Source organism: Eimeria acervulina, genomic scaffold (genome assembly GCF_000499425.1).
Source record: "Eimeria acervulina Houghton genomic scaffold, Eah_scaff394, whole genome shotgun sequence".
Classification (NCBI taxonomy): domain Eukaryota; phylum Apicomplexa; class Conoidasida; order Eucoccidiorida; family Eimeriidae; genus Eimeria; species Eimeria acervulina.
The window spans coordinates 10,989-31,062 of record NW_013549839.1 but is presented as its reverse complement, the minus strand read 5'-3'; the positions used below and the strand labels follow the sequence as shown (position 1 = coordinate 31,062).

General features: G+C 43.3%; 5 protein-coding genes across 5 annotated transcripts; 4 read left to right on the top strand and 1 right to left on the bottom strand.

Moving 5' to 3' along the window:
* Positions 1–1,272: 1,272 nt before the first annotated feature.
* EAH_00036540 (56 kDa gametocyte antigen, related) lies at positions 1,273–2,595 on the top strand (the record flags this gene model as incomplete). The annotated part of the gene is made up of 1 exon (XM_013395658.1): positions 1,273–2,595. One exon carries the CDS (start codon positions 1,273–1,275, stop codon positions 2,593–2,595), a length of 1,323 nt encoding a protein of 440 aa, XP_013251112.1.
* Positions 2,596–5,530: 2,935 nt separating this feature from the next.
* On the top strand, positions 5,531–6,985 carry EAH_00036530 (56 kDa gametocyte antigen, related; the record flags this gene model as incomplete). Its single annotated transcript, XM_013395657.1, has 1 exon — positions 5,531–6,985. The coding sequence occupies one exon, from the start codon at positions 5,531–5,533 to the stop codon at positions 6,983–6,985; it is 1,455 nt and encodes a 484-aa protein (XP_013251111.1).
* A 2,684-nt stretch (positions 6,986–9,669) lies between these two features.
* On the top strand, positions 9,670–11,439 carry EAH_00036520 (82 kDa gametocyte antigen, related; the record flags this gene model as incomplete). The annotated part of the gene is made up of 1 exon (XM_013395656.1): positions 9,670–11,439. One exon carries the CDS (start codon positions 9,670–9,672, stop codon positions 11,437–11,439), a length of 1,770 nt encoding a protein of 589 aa, XP_013251110.1.
* A 2,915-nt stretch (positions 11,440–14,354) lies between these two features.
* Positions 14,355–15,631, bottom strand: EAH_00036510 (hypothetical protein, conserved; the record flags this gene model as incomplete). Its single annotated transcript, XM_013395655.1, has 2 exons — positions 14,355–14,645; positions 15,092–15,631. 2 exons carry the CDS (start codon positions 15,629–15,631, stop codon positions 14,355–14,357), a joined length of 831 nt encoding a protein of 276 aa, XP_013251109.1.
* Positions 15,632–16,871: 1,240 nt separating this feature from the next.
* On the top strand, positions 16,872–19,101 carry EAH_00036500 (hypothetical protein, conserved; the record flags this gene model as incomplete). The annotated part of the gene is made up of 3 exons (XM_013395654.1): positions 16,872–18,257; positions 18,546–18,615; positions 18,746–19,101. 3 exons carry the CDS (start codon positions 16,872–16,874, stop codon positions 19,099–19,101), a joined length of 1,812 nt encoding a protein of 603 aa, XP_013251108.1.
* Between the last annotated feature and the right edge of the window lie 973 nt (positions 19,102–20,074).

Below are 20,074 nucleotides of genomic sequence, written 5' to 3'. Positions count from 1 at the left end.
ATATATATCTACATATACGCGAATACATATATATATATATATATATATATATATATTAACTGCTGGTAATTTACCACGCTGCAAACACTCTCTGACCTGCTTTCGCCGGGCCGTCAAGTCGTCATCCCGGACTCTTGCGTTTATATGCAGCCACACATGCAAGTGTACTTCATGGGTCTCCGGCAGGTTAATTAGATCTTGAAGGTTTTGAGGCTAAGCTAGGGGCCATTTAATGAAAATGTTGCAAATGGGTGATCAGGGGCAAAACTCAACGATGCCGTCATCATTTGGTGACCTCGTGGCAACCTATCCACACCGGTTAATGCAGCTCAAAACGAGTATTGGACCAAATTTAATTTCTTCGATGATAAATAATAATGGGGGGAGGATCCGCGCATTTCCGTTGAAACGACCCTGACTTCAGTGGACCTCCTGAGCTCGTACGCAGGGAACGATGCAAAATGACGACAAAGGCTGTGTGAGACGCCTTTAACTTATATACATTGTTGAAATAGTACGATAGTATTATTTGTGTTTGTTTTTATATGGAGAAATAGACATTTTCTCTGGGACTTGACTTGCAGCGGACAGAGGGATACCCCGTGTGGCGACGTCGTCGAAGTGCTCGTTTCCCCACCCTATCCTCCAAATCGGCTTTTAATATACCCTTTTAAAGGGAACCAAGGCGCAAAAGAATTTTAAAACATTTCGTTGCTTTATTTCAGGTGATTTAGCTTAAATGGGGTTCTCGAAGTTTTGCAAGTTGTGGTCGGTGAGTGGACGGACCACCACGGCGGACAACAGCCTGGAATGCGTCCGGGGAAAAAATGCTTATTCTCTACCATTATGCTATTCTAGTGGGTAAGTAAGTATTTAAATGCTTATTTGAATAAAATTTCAACTATACAATATAGAAAAATAATGATTGCTGAAAATATTCTGTTAGTTGTCCTGAGGTGAGCTCCCAGCAACGCAGGCGTCTCGCAGCAGGTCACTATCACCTGTCGCTGCGTTCGCTGTCTACCTATATCTACCACCCTCCTCTTCTGCCTGCCGTTTCAGCGTATCCGGTTGCATTTTCTGCTCTGGTTGGGAGCAGAAAGTAATTGTTCCGCGTTTCCGTGTGGCTTGTGGTGTCCTGCGTTGCGGGACGCAGCAGCATAAACAATGACTCGGCTCACGGCCTGTGCTCTGGCCGCCGTGGCTCTTTTAGCTGGACCCTCTTCAGCCCTGCCTACCCCATTGGAAGGCACCTATCATCGTCTCGGTGAGATGGAAACCTACGAACCAAGCGGGGCTCCCACCCCAACCCCTACCCCTGCTGCTGAAGGCAGCTCTTCTAGCACCTCTACTGCAGCTCCTGATGCTGCGCAACAGTGGTTCGAGGGCTTTAGCCGCGCTGTGCAGAAGCAGCTGCAGGTGCAGGAGAGTCTCATGCGGCAGCTGATGACGGACATTCAGGAGTACCTCACCGATGCCCTCGGCTGGAACGAGAATGGCTCCTCTGCTTTAGAAAGAGTTAATGCAATGTTGGAGATGATCAGTAGCCGCATGGCTATTACCCGCGAGGCAGCAACCGATATGGTTTCGACTGCAGAAGCAGAAGAACAGGCGGCCCGAGAAGCCTCTCGTAAGGTCATGAGAGAAGTCAGGGTTCAAGACATCGTAGTAGACGCACTTTGGGCCTCTCTGCGGGGTGTACAGGCATCTGCCTGGATGGGCGGCATTGGAGGACATGTTGAAGAGGCCGATGTCTTCAATGCAGCTAACAGAGCAGCAGAAGAATTCCTCGCTCGAATGTACCACAACCTCAGAGCTGCAGGAATCGCAGAAGAAGACATCGTCAAGTATGTGCCTAAGACTGTAATAGAGGAAACCATCAGCAGCAGTCCTACACGCAACATGGGCAGTAAGAGCAGAGGGTACAGCTACTACAACTACGGTTACAGATATCCTCATTACACCTATGGCTATGCACACCCCTATCCTACCTTTTACAGCTACCCTACTGTAGCTTACCCCCGTTATACATATAACTACAGCTGGGGGTACCCAATGCAATCCTCTTTTGGCTGGAGCAGCCCTAGGTTCTTCAGCAGCAGCTGCAGCACCTGCAACGAGTGCAGCAGCAGACTCCCCCTCCCAGGCGAGCCTCTCATGCACGAGGTTGAACCCATTCACCACCGCAGGCTAGGCGAAGAGGGGCCCATGATGATGGGGGGGGTTCCCTTTGGGTACAACTCACATATGATGCCAACCCCACAAGCCTACCCTAACAATTACAACTCATACTACAACTACAACTACAACAGCTTTCCTCCTACTATGAACTCTCGTTACAACACAATGCCATTTGCTGCAAACAACGCTAACTACCCTCAGCAACAGGGCCCAACATCAGCAGCAGCAGCAGCAGCAGCGCAGCAGCAACCCCTAGGACGCATGGGCTCTCTTGGCTCTCCTTACGGGTATGCCGTCACTCCTAACAGCGGCTATCAACAAACAACCTTTAGAAACCTCGGAGTCTGGGAGGGACCAGAAATGATCAATGAACCCTTCGTGCCTTTCGTTCCTTTCGGGATGGTTGAACCGTGAGCTGCTTCTGCTTTTTCTGCTGCTGCCGCTGCTGCTGCTGATCCAGCGGATGATACTGCTGCTACTACGGCTACTGCGGTTGCTGTTGCTTCTACTGCGGTTGCTGCTTATGCTGCTGTTGATGGTGATGCTACTGATGTTGCTACTGCTACTTCTACTCCCGTTACTGTTGCTGCTGCTGCAGTTGCTGTTGTTACTGCTGCTACTGCTGTTGCCCGTGCTGTTGCTCCTGACTTGTGCGAAAGTGTAGGCGATGGATGGTTTGGACTAACGTGCTGCAGGTGTCTATTTGTGTATGAAAAAGGTTTAAGGGTTTCGTTCTCCTGTTTGTGTTGCTGCTGTGCAGAATGCCTTTCTAAACGGCCTGAAGAGCTTTGATAAACCCTAAACCCTAAACCTCGCGCTTAACCTCTCTGGAGAGAGCTGTTGTTTTAGTGTTTATAGCAGCTCGTCATAAGGGCAAACCAATATATACAATAAAACTGAGCATTCGCCAGTTATCTCTTTTGAGACTAAGGATTTCTTTATTGCTGCATTTGTTTCGCCCGTTTTTGTTTACAGCTGCATTTCTTATAGTTGCATTTATTATAGTATTATTTACTAATGTAATTCCAATTGTTTAGAGTTATTTTGCTGATGTATTTATAGTTGTATTTAGCTGACTCCTTGCCGCGTTGTTCGGCTCAGAAAAATTGCATTATTTTCTGCAAGCAGTTGAATAATATTTTAATGCCTACAGTTACAATCATCTTTTTCAATTACCATTGTCCCTAATGTACGGGCTTTTGAAGAAAATACCGTTCTTGTAATGGCGGTATCATTTTTTATCGTTATGTTCACATTGTGAAGCTTTATAACGAAAACAGATCCAATCCAATGATTTTTGTTTTTTGTTTGCTGGCCGTTTGTGTCTCGTTGGCTCCTCATTGACATTCATTTTCCTCGATGCTCGGTTCTGAATGTCTCCTTTTTACTTGTCTTCTGTCATTTTTGGTCGTCTCTTTCGATTGTTTCGATTTATACTCTTGAAGGGTTCGGCTCTGAGTTGTTTATTTTTACTGGATGTATGTTGTGTGGATTCACCAAATGAAATTTGCCGCTTATTTGGTTTTTCTTTGCGTTTGTATTGCTTGTGTAGTGTTTATATGCTTCGCATTACACAACTGCATATTTTCCTTAAGTTTTGCTTTTTCCGTTTACTGAATCTCTTTGTCTTGCTCACTTGCTTTTCTCTGTCTTCCCCGACGCAGTTGGGGGTTCGGGGTGTACTGCAGAGGAATTTTGTATTGCCGTTTCTTGATATTTGAGGAGGATTAAGGGCAGAGGGGCTGTTTATTGTATTTTGGTTGCTAGTGTGTTTTTTTGCTGTGTGGTATTTTTGTTTGGCGCTTGCTCGCGAAAAAAAACATGAGGCGGATTTTTATTCGAAGGCGGCCTCTATGCTGCTTTTGGTTTGGCTACATTCTGTGCTTCTTCTGTTAGATACATCTTTTGCTACTAAACGAACTGAAAATCCCACAAGTATCATAGACAACGAAAAGAACCAAGATGTACACCCAAACTACAACGTAACAATTCCACAGTACGAGGGAGGCGACTAGTTCGGTTCTTTGCCTCGTGTTGCATGCCCAACAATAATTCAAAGAATGCACACGAATAGATGAAATGCACAATGAGCACTGGTGCAGTGCTGTCTCTGTTTCTTTCACGGCTTACGGTTTAGAGCGCGGCCGCTGCGTGCTGCGTTTATCCCGTTTCAGCAGTTGCAGGCAATAAAATAAAAAATGAAGGCTTGATGAATATGCAAATCTTAAAGTTAGGCTGTACAGAAAGCTAGGGGGGATCCAGTGTTGCTAACCCTTTCAGTAGTTTATTTGCAATCACAGACAACTGTTAGCACAGCCCGCACACGCTCCATTTTCCTCATTTACATACACATGCATCGTATAAATTTACTTTCAATTAAAATATGGATATGTAAATGTGAGTGTGGATATATGCGCACAAATAATCTCCTATGGCCGAGGGTGTCGGGGAATAATTTATCCACGAAATGTGTTTTGTTCATTCTTACGGCCAACACTAGGTCTACAAATTATATATAATACACTCTAAAGAACTGATACTTCCTTACCAACCTGAAGTGTGAACCTGAAAGGGAATCTGCAAAATCGTGCCGAGCGAGACAGATGAAACGGCAGGCAACGTCGGAAATAACTCTGTGGGGGCATCCTACAGGACTTTTCTCCGGCCATTAGATATCACATGTTCTTTCATTGTTATTGTTTGTGCTGATGCATATAATGTTCTTCTGGTTCTATTTGCGGTGTACTGCGTAGTACGGAACATGGTTCTATTGCGTACCGATCCGAGCGGTATGAAGTATGCGTGCACACGAAAGATACCTGAGGAGTGGATTTATGAAGAAATGAAATAAGAATGTCCTTTTAAATCCAATTACCTTCCTTAAATTTTTGCATACTTAAATGGTGGTAGAAGCGATGCTCCGGGAACAACAATGCGCCCGCAACCGCTGGCTGTTACAGGAGTAGACCGCATGACGACCTTCCGTTGAATATGCTCGTTTGTGCCTGTAAACTGCGGAAAACCCTAAATAGAATAAAAGAAAAAAATAAATGAAGTGAAATTTCAGTGCGGTTTGAATTTGAATTTCTCAAAAGAGGGCGCGACGGGATGATGAGACGAGACGCGCCGCTTTCCCGCGCGATGGGGCGAACGAACGACACCTGTCTTTTTCTATTTTTGCATGTGTTTCCCCTCCTGATAACGTCAGTAGGATGCTAATTGTTGGCGTTTAGCTACTTTTCGTAATCCCCAGAACATCGGGAGTTCGGCTGTAAATTCCATTCATTCATTCCTTTTTCTTCTCGCCTTTTCCTTTAAGAGTTCTCATCACCCCGTGCAGCAGTTGCAAATGACCCGCCTTGGTTTCTGTACACTCGCGCTGGCCCTCGCCGTGGGCCCCGCCATGGCAGTGCCCAGCACTACTTCTGTTGAGAGCACAGTCCTTCCTACTTACACTGAAATGGGTACCTACCAGGAGGGAGGAGCCCCTGGCACTCCTGATGATACCACCACCACCACCACCACCTCCCCCACCTCCGAGGGAGGAGACAATTGGCTTGAGAACTTCATCCGAGCTGTCCAGCGCCAGCTGCAGCTCCAGGAGAACATGATGCGCCAGCTGATCCGTGATATTCAGGAGTACCTGAGCAACGCCTTCAACTGGGCAGAGAACCAGTCCACCGCATACACCCGCGTGACTGAGATGATGGACATGATCTCCAACAGAATGAGCGCAGCCATCGACAGTTCTAACGAACTCATGACTGCCAGCGAAACCATGGACCCCGAGACCCTCCGCCGCACCGCTCGCAAGTACATGAAGGAGGTGCGTGTACAGGATGTTGTTGTAGACGCTCTGTGGGCATCTCTCCGTGGTGTACAGACCGCTGCTTGGATGAGCGGTGTGACTGCCATTGAGAAGGAGGAGACCACGCCGATGGCTAGCCGTGCTGCTGAAGAGTTCCTTCACCGCATGTACCACAACCTGAGAGCTGCAGGCATGTCTGAGGAAGATGTTGCAAAGTTCGTCCCTAGAGGCGAATACACTCAGCAGCCACGCAACATGGGCAGAAAGGGCAGGTTCGGATACTATGGCTACTCCGGCTACTACGGCTACCCCAGCTACTACAGCTACCCCTACTCTAGCTACTACAGCTACAGCTACCCCAGCTACTACAGCTACCCCAGCTACTACAGATACAGCAGCTACCCCAGCTACTACGGCTACAGCAGCTACCCGTACTACAGCTATGGCTACCCTAGCTACAGCTATGGCTACCCCAGCTACTACTGGCGCCGCCTCCGCCCTGGCACCCCAGGAACACCAGCAACATGCCCCGACTGCCCTCCTATGAACACCCCCAACATGCCTACCCCTCCCCCAATGAACATGATGAACAACACCCCCCCCATGATGAACATGATGAACAACATCCCCCCAATGATGAACATGAACACCCCCCCCATGGTCCCTCCTTCACGCACCCTCGGTACTGAAGCTATGGGCTTGAACATGGGTGCTCCCCTCGGCATGAACACCCCAACTCCCCTTCCCCCCATGACTGGCTTTGGAATTCCCCCTGAATTCCCCCCTTTTGGAGGTGAAGGCGTTGGCTATCCCATGGATCTCCTTGGAAACATGAACATCGATGCAACTCCTTTTGAAACATCCAACACCACTAACTACAGAAACCTCGCCCCAGTCGACCTCCCTACTCCCACCCCGATCCCTCCTCCCGTCTTCGGTGAACCCCCTATGCCACCCACACCCTTCGGGTTCGGCCCCGTTCCCACTCCCGGGTAAATTTACTGAACCCTCACTAAACCCTAATCCCTGAAAGAGAGATGGGCACTAAACTCTAAACCCTGGGCCCTGAAGAAAAACGGTAGGGACGGGTTTTAAAGACATGGCAGGGAAAAGTAGCAGATCGGGTAATCCTAAGGAAGTGCTATAAAAGTGAATTTGCATGTTGTCTTTAGCATGGGCTGTATGCATAAAATATCTTATATTCAATTCCCTCAATGGGGCATCTTATGCAATTTGCGTGTGTGCGTTTCAGGATGCCCTTCTAAACGAACTCCAAAGGAGTTAATCCACCATCTCTAACCTCAAACCTTTTTTGCGTATTTCATCTCAGAGACGACTAATATGATTTCCTGTTACCTGAATATACTCAGAACTCCCTTCGCAATCGCGCAAGGCAAAATTTTCTCTTTTTTTCTTTAAGACGTTCAAACCAGAGTTGTTCGTTAATCTTTTTGCATTTTTAGGCATTTATACCTAACCTTAAGCTCTGAACCCTCAAACATGTCTAAAGCGTAAATAGCCATACATGGGGTTAGGTCGAATACCCCGAAGTTTAGGGTTTAGCGTTTAGGGTTTAGGGGCCAGTATTTAGATTCAGGTCATGCTGTAGGCCAAACGAGGCGAATGTATTTAAGGCATAGGGGCTGAAGCGCTTAAGGGTTTACTGTCTAGGGTTTAGGGTTTAGTGTTTCTCTGTGCTCCTGTGGTTCGCACTGTCTTCGCGGAAGAGGAATTGAGTGAATTAGGGTTTCATGTTCCTGTTTCATTCTGGGCTTTGGGTTTACGACTTTGCATACGCTGCTTCTCAATGCCCTATAGAAGGACGTCTTCCTTTCTACCAATTCTGAAGCAAAACAAAATACTCTCTTATCTCTGCAGCAGACCTCAGTTAAATATGTTATTATCCTTTGGAAATTGATTCAAAATTTAGCGAGACGTTTGACTGCTAAATCATGAGCTATAAACCCTGGAGGGTGTGGGATTTGGGGTTTGTAAAAATGAAGCACTTAAGATTTTTCCTCCTGAAAATTTGTGCTTACATATGATCGACTGAAAGCCTTTCGCTTCATTCAAACCCGTAGAACCTTAAACGCTAATCCTTCCTGCATAAACCCTAGGCCCTAGCCCGTACAGTGTAAACATGCAGTTTCGGTTTGTTGAAAAATTATTCCATAAATTCAAACTGCTGTTTCTAGGGGAAAGGTGCACAATGAATCTCAGTGGAGTGAATAAACGTGAATGTGAATATTCTTGCTGCGCCTCTTTGCAATTGGGCGTTAGCATTTATAGATAATATTGGTTTGCATATATATATATATATATATATATATGTTAAACACATTATATACGTCAAACATGATTTGCACCAATTGGGAGGTGAATATCATTAGAAAAAACCCAACAAGTACAACGATATGAACTGCGAACGTGAAGGACTTATTGTTGAATCAGTTTAGATACGAAGAAACGAAGCAAGGCCCAAAAGAAGAGGAATAATACTAATATTGGTTTGTATTCATTTTCCAAATATATTCGAATCTGTACTTCAGAAATCACATTTATTTGAATTTAATTCATTATAATTGAAGTGACAAGTTCAACTGAGATACGGATTCATATATCTACATATATGTAACCTTGTACGCTCAAAAACATAAATTTGCTCTTTTATCAATATATGCATATGAGTATAATGCGTATTAGCAAGTGAATATGTATAAATAAACTCCTATACCCTTTTGAATATATACATGAACGTGAAAGGGCGATGAACACACGTGTAGGAATTCATGTATTTGTAGGCACAAGCGGGGCCACATATTCCTAAAAATAGGCAAATACAAAATTATTACGATTTTGCATATTAATTTATATATCAATAAACATAAAAGGAAAGGTTGCACTCCATCCTATTTATTCCTCTCCTCTACTTTTCACGAACACGTGCAAACGGGTTTCACAGCATGCGTCTTGGTGAAAATATTACGTAAATAAACAAATAAATTCTTTTTCTAATACATAGTAATTTATTTCATTCATTTCGCCGTCATATCAACACGAAAAGCCTTCATATGTCAGTATGCGTGCAGCACACGTCGCTGCTCTTGTATGGGTGAGCTCCCTGAAATAAATACGCAACGCAGCATAATATACCTCTCTCTGCATGCAGTGTGTTGATATTTATATTTAAAATACCGTATAAATGATTTAAATATATTAAATTATAGTAGTTGTTGCAGATTTCGTCTGTTTCCTCAACGAAATTCCCTGGGGGTTCTGGCGAACTGCTGCTCGTGGTCACTTGGGCTGGCTTGATGCTCTTTGGAAGAAATGCGTGTTGTTGTTTTATTTACAACACTAAAAGAAAAATAAAAGGCTAAATTTATCTATTTAGATAGACGATTTACGTTATTTGTCGCTGTCTAATAGGGAGTGAGACAGGCGAGAGAAGACGAGCGGCGCAGCTGCAGCTACGCGTTGTCTGTCTGTCTCTCCTACCTCTCCCCCTCGCTAACACCTCTTCCTTGTGCATTGTTGCTGCTGCTTCAGACGCATTTAAATAATCATCTTCTTTTCACACAATTCCCGTTCACCTCCCCACCAACAACCCAACACAAAGACATACCCACCCCCCCCTTAGTACCAGCAGCAGCAACCGCAGCAGCAGCACCACCACGAAAATGACGCGAGCGGCAGCTCTTGCCGGGGTTTTGGCCCTGGCAGCAGCGGGAGGCAGCCTTGCCTTGCCGACTGTTCTTGAGGGTACAGCAACCCCTACAATGGAGTGGACTGAGGAGACCCCCATTGATGCTGAAGTCTCTGTAGAGGAGATGGGCAGCACCAGCGGCAGCAGCACTGGTGTCCGCATGATGGAGGCTGCCTCTCCAACCCCTATGACACCCGAGACTCCCCAGCAGCAGCCTCAGCCGCCTCAGCAGCAGCAGCAGCAGCCGCAGCCTGTTACTATGCCAGAGGCAGCACTTGAAGCAATAATGCAAGAGATTCAAAACATGTTCCGTACTTCTCTTGTAATGCCTGGATGGGAGACAGTAGACACTGCAGCAGAAGCTGTCAGAAACATTGTCGGTCGTGTACGCGATCGCCTTACTGGGAGCGTAATCACATCAGCAGCAGATATGGAGGCATCTACAATGGGGTCTAGGCCTACAACAGCCTCAGCAGCAGCAGCAGCAGCAGCAGGACCTGTTGCTGCTCTCCGCGGAGTTACAAACGACTTCCTTAGAGAGATAATGGTACAGGAAGCTGTCTTAGAGACTCTGTGGGCCGTGCTGCGTGATGCACAAGAAAGACCTTGGGTACTAGAAGAAGATTCCTTACAAGTAGCTACAACTCAAGCTGTTGAAGGTTTTCTTGTACGCATGCACGACAGACTGGCTGCAACAGGATTTACTGAAGAAGAGATTACGAGATTACTCCCAAGACAGAGAAACTGCTCTCGTAGGGGTGTATCAGGGCTTCTAGATAACTGTCAAGACACCCCACCAACTCGAAGTCTAGGAAAGAAGGGATATGGCGGTGGTTATTACGGCTATGGATATCCTTCTTATAGCTATTACAGCTACCCGATGTACAGCTACACCTATGCACCTCCGGTGTATATGCAGCCTCTTGCTTACCCCACTTACTACAGCTACAGCTGGGGCCCCACTTATTATTATTCTAGGGGATACTACGGCAAGCACGGGCACAAGCATGGATACTACAGACGTCTTGCTGAAGGAGAAGGAAGTGCTGCGCTTCCTCCTGCAGCAGCAGCAGCAGCAGCACTAAGACAAGCAGCAGCAGAAGCACTAGCAGAAATGCTTCCTCCTGCTGCACCTGCAGCACCAGTTGAAGATATTCACCCGTGGTTTTCTCCTGAAGATGCAGATACACCTCTTCGTCCTCCCAATAGAGGGTTAGGCTGGGCCTCTCCATACACAAGATATTATTCATCTTACTCTTATTATACACCTTATTCTTTCTACCCTCGCTACAGCTATGCTCCTTTTAGCTATTACAGCAGACCCTTGTATTCATATCCCTATACTTACAGCAGCTATCCATACAGCTACAGCTATAGCTATCCATACACCTACAGCTATAGCTATCCTTACAGCTACAGCTACCCTTCCTTCTATAGAAGGCTTGAAGTTCCTGATATAAATGCTTCTACTTCCTCTCAGCAGCAGCAGCAGCAGCAGCAGCAAGAAGAAGATACTACTACTACTACTGCTTCTCTAGGTGGGCGTATGTCTATCTCCGGTGTGCAGACCCGCTCTACATCTACAAACAGTTTGAGAAGAACAGGACAAAGAAGTGAAACTCTTAATACCCCTACCTACTACAGCAACACAGACACCCCACGCAATACTGTCTATACACCTGAACATCTTGAGGAACCTCAAACACAGACAGCAACTCAAACTGAATGGGAGACATACAACTAAACCCTTATAAACCCTCACAAACCCTCATAAACCCTTATAAACCCTTATAAAGTATATCCTTTATAAACCCTTATATATGCCTGTACTCCTTTATATATGCCTGTAAACCCTTATTAATGCCTTTAAACATTTATAAATCGTTATAAATATATATATATATACACCCTAATAAAACACTCATAAACCCTTTTAAGTCCTTATAAACCCTTATATATCCTTATACATCTTTATAGATCCTTCAGTAACATGTATATTGTATTCTATATGCACATGTAGACAGTACAACTATATATGCATATATAATGTATATATATAATATATAATATAATATTTGTTTATTCATTAACTTTTTCTCCCCAACTGAACAAACTTTATAACAACGCTCAAAGGCGGTGTTATAAGAACTACCAAATCAATATTAAAATTTATTAATGGGTACACCGCATACAAATATATTATATAATATATATAATATATATAATATATATTATATATAAGTTATATTTGTAATAGAGGAGACAAACATCCGCTAGTAGTACAGCTGCAAGGCATTGAAATGAAACAACTGCAAAATAAATAAATAGAACAGCTACAAAATAAAAAAGTAGATAGTCATTTTGGTTTTAAATAATAATAGATTCATATAGATGCAGTCAAGATCAGACAAGACAACCACAAAAAGGAATATATGTATATATATATATATATATGTATATACATATATATATATATATATATACATATATTTATATATATAATATATAACTCTGTGGCTTTGCGTTTGATCATATTGGCGTTACCTACATTATCATATGCATATATACACATGTATCCATGCATGCATATACATGTATATATATACATGTATATATATAAATGTATATATATACATGTATATGTATACATGTATATATATACATGCATATATATATATATATATATATGTACTATATATATATATATGGTTAGAACCGAGGAGCGTTTTGTACGAATCGATGTATTCAAGCTTTTAATAGTAAGAGTAGAATTAAAAAAGTATTGTTATTATAGTGTAGTTTGTTAATAATGCATTATTACTGCTGCATGCAATAGCATTTAATATTATTTTTATTTGTACATCACATCAGCATAGATCTCTAATTATACTAAGATCTTAAAAAAAGTTGTACATATGCATTATATTATTATTATCTTCATTGTTGTTGTATGTTTCAGCATCCACGGTTTAGGGTTTTAGGGTTTAGGGTTGCATCGAGCGTTTTATTTGGAGTATATGAACGAATTATAATTTTTGTTTGCTTCTTCGTCATTTAGTTGGAGGATGCGCATTATAAGACGCTGAACCCTAAACCCTAAACCCTAAACCCTAAACCCTAAACCCTAAACATTATTGTTATTATTATTCCTTTGAATGGTATATGCATAACTACAGGAGCAATTTATTTAAACGTTCAGGCCTAGAGATGAACGCATCTCTGCGTAGCCTTCCTGGGCCCCAAGTAAACCCTAAACCCTAAACCCTAGATCCGTAAACACTAAAACCCTATCCCCCCCATACACCCTAACCCTAAGACCTAAATCATAAAACCTTAACCTAAAACCCTAAACCCTAAACCCTATGCTCTGCCTGAAGCCTACGCCCAAGAACATCATCCCTTCCTGCGTCAACTTAAACCCTAAACCCTAAAACCTAAACCCTAAAATCAAAACCCCGAATTAAAAGTCCTTGTAAACCCTAAACCCTAGACCCTAAACCCTCTCGCAAATGGTAATAATCGTAGTAATTTATTTGTTGCATCCACATATATATATATATATTTATATATAATATTAATAATAAAGGAAAAGAAGTGTTGAATGATATTAAAATATGCAGATTAATCACACATATTACATGCGTTGACTAAGCCTTTTTGCAACAGTTCGAAGATGTCCATACACCTTTCCTTGGGGCTTCCCAAGAATAAGAGAACAAATTGAATGTCTTGCAAGACGAATACAATCAAAAGAACCCAAAATATGAATACGTCGGCCTGCTATTATTACTCGTGTTCGTGTTGCATTTTCTATTGCAAAACGTGTTGCACCATTACGACCACTCAACCTGCCTATACACCTGAAAAACAGAAACAATTAAGATATTCAATTACATATAATTATTATATTATGCATTAATATATATATATATATATATATGTATAATTCAAGACACAGATAAGGTAAATGATATAAAGACAAGTTGTAGAAATAAATATATATACATATTAATGCATCAATGTATATGTATGATTATATAAATATAAATATATAAATGCTTTAATATATAATGCTAATATACTTATATTCTTATGAATATTTATATTTTATTTAATTTTATACTTAGTTTATATTTATATTTCTTTTATATAATCCACACGCAGGCAATGCGAATACATGATAAACTCATAATCATTAATAAAATAAACAAATAAATAAACAAGTAAATAGAAAAACAAATAAATAAATAGATGAATGCTAAATCCATACACAGACAGTGAGACATCAGAATCACCCTCACAAACAAAAACAAAAAAATCAAACAAAAACAAAAAATCAAACAAAAACAAAATAAATAAAAATAACAAAACAATCAAAATAACAAAGCAGAGAAAAGAATTTAAACAACGCCACCAACAGCAGCAGCAGCAAGAACAGCAGCAGCAGCAGCAATGACAGTAAAGCAGCAGCAGCAACAGCAACAGCAGCAACAGCAGCAGCAGCAAGAACGGCGGCACCAACGCAAAAAGCAGAGAGCAGAGCACTAAAAGCAAACAAGACAAAGACAGCTCAAGACCAACAGCAACAAAGCGATGAAAAGAATATTAGCAAGAAAATAAAAAGACAAATAATATATAATTTTATTTGTTGTTTAATATTTACCTCGAGAGGTGGGCTCCGTTAAGCCGTTTCACGTCTTGCACTTCAAAAGACTCTAAATATATATCTTCTAAACGAAGTAAAGCTAAACAATCTCTCTGTTCAAACCCTAATAAGAAAGCTCTTATATAATCTGCACCCTTTCCTAAACGTACATTGTCTTCTCCTTGCTGCATATATACTGCTGCTGCTGTTGCTGCTGCACCTGCTGCTGCACCTCCTCCTGCTGCTGCTGCTGGAGGAGGCGCTGCACGCAGCTCCACGCATCGCCGCTTTAAGTTCATCCGCACCTACAGCAAATAAATTAAAATACATTAAAATAAAATTAAAAAAATAAAATAAAACAAAGAAAATAAACAAAAATATATAAATAAATAATGCTCAGCCACTAAGTGGATGCATATATATATATATATATCAGCTATAAATAAAATAAATAAATAATATAAATAAAATAAATAATATAAATAAAATAAATAAAATAGACAAATGTGCACATAAATTAATGAGCAAGAAAACGACAAACTAACATATAATGATATATATACCTTTTATAATATATTATATATATATAAACATGTATATATTTATATATTTCCTTCTGCTGCTACAACCGCAGCATAGCCTAGCAGAATGCGATTAGGGTTCAGGGTTTCCTGTTGCTGCTATGAGAGCAGCAAGGCCGTATACATTACATTTAGGGTTTAGGGTTTAGGGTTTAGGGTTTATGGTTTACTTGCAGCCGCATGTGCATGACTAAGGGTTTAATAAGCTCCACCCATTGCTGTTTCAAAGGAGTATAACGATGCTGAGGTACAGGCAATCTCCTAATAAAGGCTTCATCTTTATCTTGCTTTTGCTGCTGCTGCTGCTGCTGCTGCTTCCTCCTGGGCCCTTTAGGCCGCTGGGGGGCGCCTCCTGCTGCTGCTGCTGCTGTTCCTGTTGCTGCTGCTGCTGCTGCGTCAGCTTCTTCCTCCATTTCGTCTCCATTATCGCTCGCTTCCTCCTCCATGCCTGCTGCTGCATCTGCTGCTGCTGCTGCATCTGCTGCTTCTGCTGCTGCTGCTGCTTCTGGCGGCAGCCGCTTCAGTAACCCTTCAGCATCTGCATCGATGTGTTCAAATTTCTCTTCATCGCCCCCATCTCCAACAGCATAAGGCCCTGCTCCTGTTGCTGCTGCTGCTGCTGCTGTTGGCGCTGCTGCTGCAGCGGCTGCTGCTTTTTTCGGGCCTCTTCGCCTGCGCCGCACTGCTGTAAATCCCTCTGCGTCTTCCATCCTTCTAACGCTAAATAAGAATAAAATAAAATAAAGAGAAGAAGAAAGAAGAAAGAAGAAACAAAAGAAGATAGAGAGGTTTTAGTACTGTCTCAATGGCTGTTGGAGGAGAATGCTCTTAAAAGTGAGTAATTAATAATATAAATGATTTCAATAAAACAAACAAATATATATATATATATATATATACACCCCAAGCTCTTTCTTCTCTCTTGCTGCTCTCTACTGTCTGACTTTCTTCTTTTCTTCTCGTACAACTACCGCTGCATATCACAGCAAAAGACGCAGATAATTAATTAATTAATTAATAATAACACAAACAAATAGAAAAACAAAAGAAAAACAAAGAAAAATACAAACAAATATTCTGAGGAGATGTATATAAGCCCCACGCCTGCATACAACCGGGGCTTTTTACAGCAATAGGGGGGCCCCTCAATAATTCTTCTGCTGCATTTAGTTAAATAAATATATTAATATTGTACTATATATATTAATATATATATTTTAAGGTTTTTAATATTTATTTATTTAGTTTTTTTCTTTGTTTGAAGCTAAGAATTAGGAAAAAGGCAAAGAATGTGAGGGCTGCACTGCGGCCCTCTCACTCAATCTTCTCTTTTTTTTGTACAGTTTGTTTACTCTTTATTTGTCTGTAAAAATAAATAAATAAACAAATAAATAAATAAATTTATTTGTTTATTAGTTTATTTATTGGTTTATTTATTTATTTCTTGTTCGTTTCCTTCTTTCTTTCTCTTCGAGCTCTTTATGTTTAATTTAATTTGACCATCTTACTCTTCTCTCCCTCTCTCTCCTTCTCAATCAAACAAAGTCAGAAAATAAAAAAAGACAGATAATAAAAACTAAAATTAAAACAAAAACAAACAAAACACAATGATAAATGAATCTCCTAAACAAACAAATACTAAGAGGGGGCCCCTCCTTCGTGGGGCCCTCTTCTTTTCCTCTTCCTTCCTCGCCTTTTATACAAATTAAGAAGACTTTAACTCTTTATTCAGATAGGTGCCCCCTGGGGGCCCCCAATGGGGGGCCCCCTAGGGGTTGTAAGGCCTTTGGGGGCCCCTGGGGGGCCCCCGTGATTGAGGGGCCCCCAGCAGCACTAGGAGGGCCCCTGGTTCATTTGTTGCTGCTGCTGAGCAGCAGCAACAGCAGCAGCAACAGCAGCAGCAGAAGGGACCCTTGGTGCTGCTTGTCTGCAACTAGTAGCTTCTCTTCTATGGCTACATTGGGGCAGCAGGCAGCTGTTTCACGCAGAGAAGCAGCAGAAGTTGAAGCTACTGCTGCACGTCTCAAGGATATGCATGCAAGGAAGATGTATAGCAGCAGGGGCCCCTGGAAGCGTTTGCTGCAGAAGCTGTATATACACCGCGGAGCCCTTATTTACATTCAAGGAGACCCTCTGATTTCTGCTGTATCTGCTGCTTCTGCTTACGTTCAAGCAAATGCATGCATGCAGCAGCCAGCACATAACCTTGCTGCTGCGCTGCTGCAGGAACTCGCCGACTCCGCAGCACCTGCTGCAACAGCAGCAGCAGCAGGATCAGCAGCAGCAGCAGCAGCATCAGAAGCAGCAGCAGCAGGATCAGCAGCAGCGGCAGGAACAGCACCGCAGGACCTTCCTTTTGCTGCACTCTCCTCGCAAACGCGTTTGCTGCTGCTGCTGCTGCTGCAACCCTTCATCCATCTAAGTGAAGACAGCAGCAAATTGACTGTGCTGCAGAGCCAAGCGCTGCTACCCATCATACCTGAGTGCGTTCAAGCCCTGACAGCAGCAGCAGCAGCAGCAGCAGCAGAAGGAGCATCAAGAACAGGAGCCAGAGCAGCAGGAGAAGCAGCAGCAAGTACTGCAGCAGCAGAATCCGCGAGTACTGCAGCAGCAGGAGCTGCTGCTGCTGGTGCTGCGTCGCTCTTTCCTGTTGTTTCTAGCAAGCCGTTTGCTGTTTTAGAGTTGCTGCTAAGCTCAAGGGGGCCCCCTAACGCCCAACTGCAGCAAGCGAGGGCCCCCCTGGAGGTTCTGCTGCAGTGTGCGGGGCCCCTGATGATGTCTGCTAATGAAGGAGAAGAAGAGTTAAATGCTGCTTTCGTCTGCTCGCAGCTGGTGCTGCTGCTGGCTTCCGGAGAGACAAATACCAGCAGCAGCAACAGCAGCAGCAGCAGCAGCAACAACAACAACAGCTGCAGCAGCATCACCAACAGCAGCAGCAGCAGCAGCAACAACAACAACAGCAGCAGCAGCAGCAGCAACAGCAGCAGCAGCAGCAGCAACAGCAGAGAGTCTGCTGCGTTGGATTGGTTTGCTCTATGCCAGTTGTGTCTTCGTGCGGTGCTTCGTTCGCCGCTGCATGCAATGAAGGGGGCCTCCATAGAGTTGAGTTTTGCTGCAATTGATAATATAAGAGCTGCCCTAGCAGCAGCAGCAGCAGCAGAAACAGCAGCAACGGCAGCAGGAGCAGGAGAAGCAGCAGCAGGGGGGCAAGAAGAGAGACAAACGCTCGAGCGCTTGCTGCAGCTTGCTGCTGCTGCACAGGCTCATGTGCTGCAGGCAGCAGCAGCAAAAGCAGCACAACTTGAACCAGCAGACGTGATGCACGTTGTTGCCGCGGTAAACCCTAAACCCTAATCCCTAAACCCTTGCGATTGCTGCTGTAGCTGCAATTCTGCATATCATAAGGGCAGCTACTTTGCTGCTGCTGCTGCTTCTGCTGCTGCATTGGTTGCTGCTGCTGCATCGCCGCGTGCTGCTAGAGCCACCTGTGAGGCCGACGTTGCTCCGTCTGTGCTGCTGCCTGAGCTGCTGCACCTGTTGCTGCTGCATCTGCTCTTGCTGCTGCTGCTGCTGCACCTGCTACTGCTGCTGCTGCACCTGCTGCTGCTGATATTGTTGCCTCAGACGCTGCGGTCTGGGACTTTGGGGACTCGATGGTTTTCTTCAGTGATGCGGCGGGCCTGCAACTTGAGGGGTGAGACGTTGGGGGTTGAGGTGTATGTACAGCTCAATGCATGCAGCTGTTGTTTCTCTTTTTGTGCTGTTTATGTTCTTCTCGTTATTTCAATTGAACAGCTTATGCTTGTTTGTCTCCTTGTTTTCAGATTGCTTCTCGCAAGAAGAAAGGACGGTGCTGCAAACAGCAATAAAGCGACTGCTCTCCAGTCTAAGTCAAAAGCAGTTGTTAGACAGAACACAACGCGGCGTAGACCCCCCTTTTGCTTGCATGCAAGTGCTTCCAGGAAAGGCCTCCATCGGGGCTGCTAAGCCCCCTAAGGAGCTTCCTATGGGGGCCCCTCGGGGGCCCTCCGGCTTAGACAGGGGAGACAGAGAGCGCCAGCAGAGGCAGGAGCTGCTGCAGCTGTTAAAGATTATTGCGCGGCTGCGGCTGTTTGAGCTGCCTCCTCGAGCGAACGTCTCGTGGTCGTCTGGGCGTTCTCAGTTTAGTCTGATGGTGTGAATTTAAATAATTAAAGAAAATGATTAAAGACGGGGATATACTGCTGCTCTTGGCAGTGTAGGACAGAGGAAGCAGCGAATATTAAATCTGTTTTTTTTTAAACCTGCACTTATGCTTGATTATTGTAAAGGTTTGGAAGTAAACCTTTTTGTTTTCTAAATAAGGTAATTCGTTAGAAATGTGGAGTTGAACTGTAGACAGAAGAAATAAAGAGCAACAAAACGATAAAGCGGCTCCTCTGCGCACGAATTACAATAAACAGAAAGCTGCAAAAGGCTCTTTATAGATTTAGTTAATTGGAGAAAAACAAATGAAGATGATTCCGCAACGAAATGAAGGTTAAGCGTTGGGGTGTATAGGCAGGTCGTTAATTGAAACGTGCAAATCACAAGGAAGGCCGCCTGCACATCTTATTTTATGGTTTTTGTTGCTTATTGCATCACACATTATAATAATGGAGCCTACCGCAACTGAATTAATCAAAATATTGAAGCAAAATGCTTTTTCGCGCGAGGTTTCCGCTGATTTACTGGAGAGCAGATTGCCTCGTCTAGGACCGGAAGAAGAAATAGAAATGCTGGAGTGGCTTCAGGAGGAATCTTTCTCAGCAGAGGAACATTTTGAAAAAACCCTTTCTTCTAATATTCAACTTTGTTTAATTCAAACTTGGGAACATATCAGAAAACAACACAGAAAGAGAGGATCGCTCGATGCACAGCTGTACGAAGCGCAACTCCCGCAGGTAGGCAATAAATGTATGGATATTGGCATAAATTAAATGAAAATCAAAGGACAGAAAAATAAATAAACACTATTAAATCCTTCTGAAAAAGAAGTGAAGTAAACTCAGGACGTGTCGTTTACGTGCACATTTTCTGCGTCCAGCTGCTAAGCCCGAATAAAACAGATAATATCAATACCCATCCTATCATATATATTATATACATATGAATATATATATATATATATATAT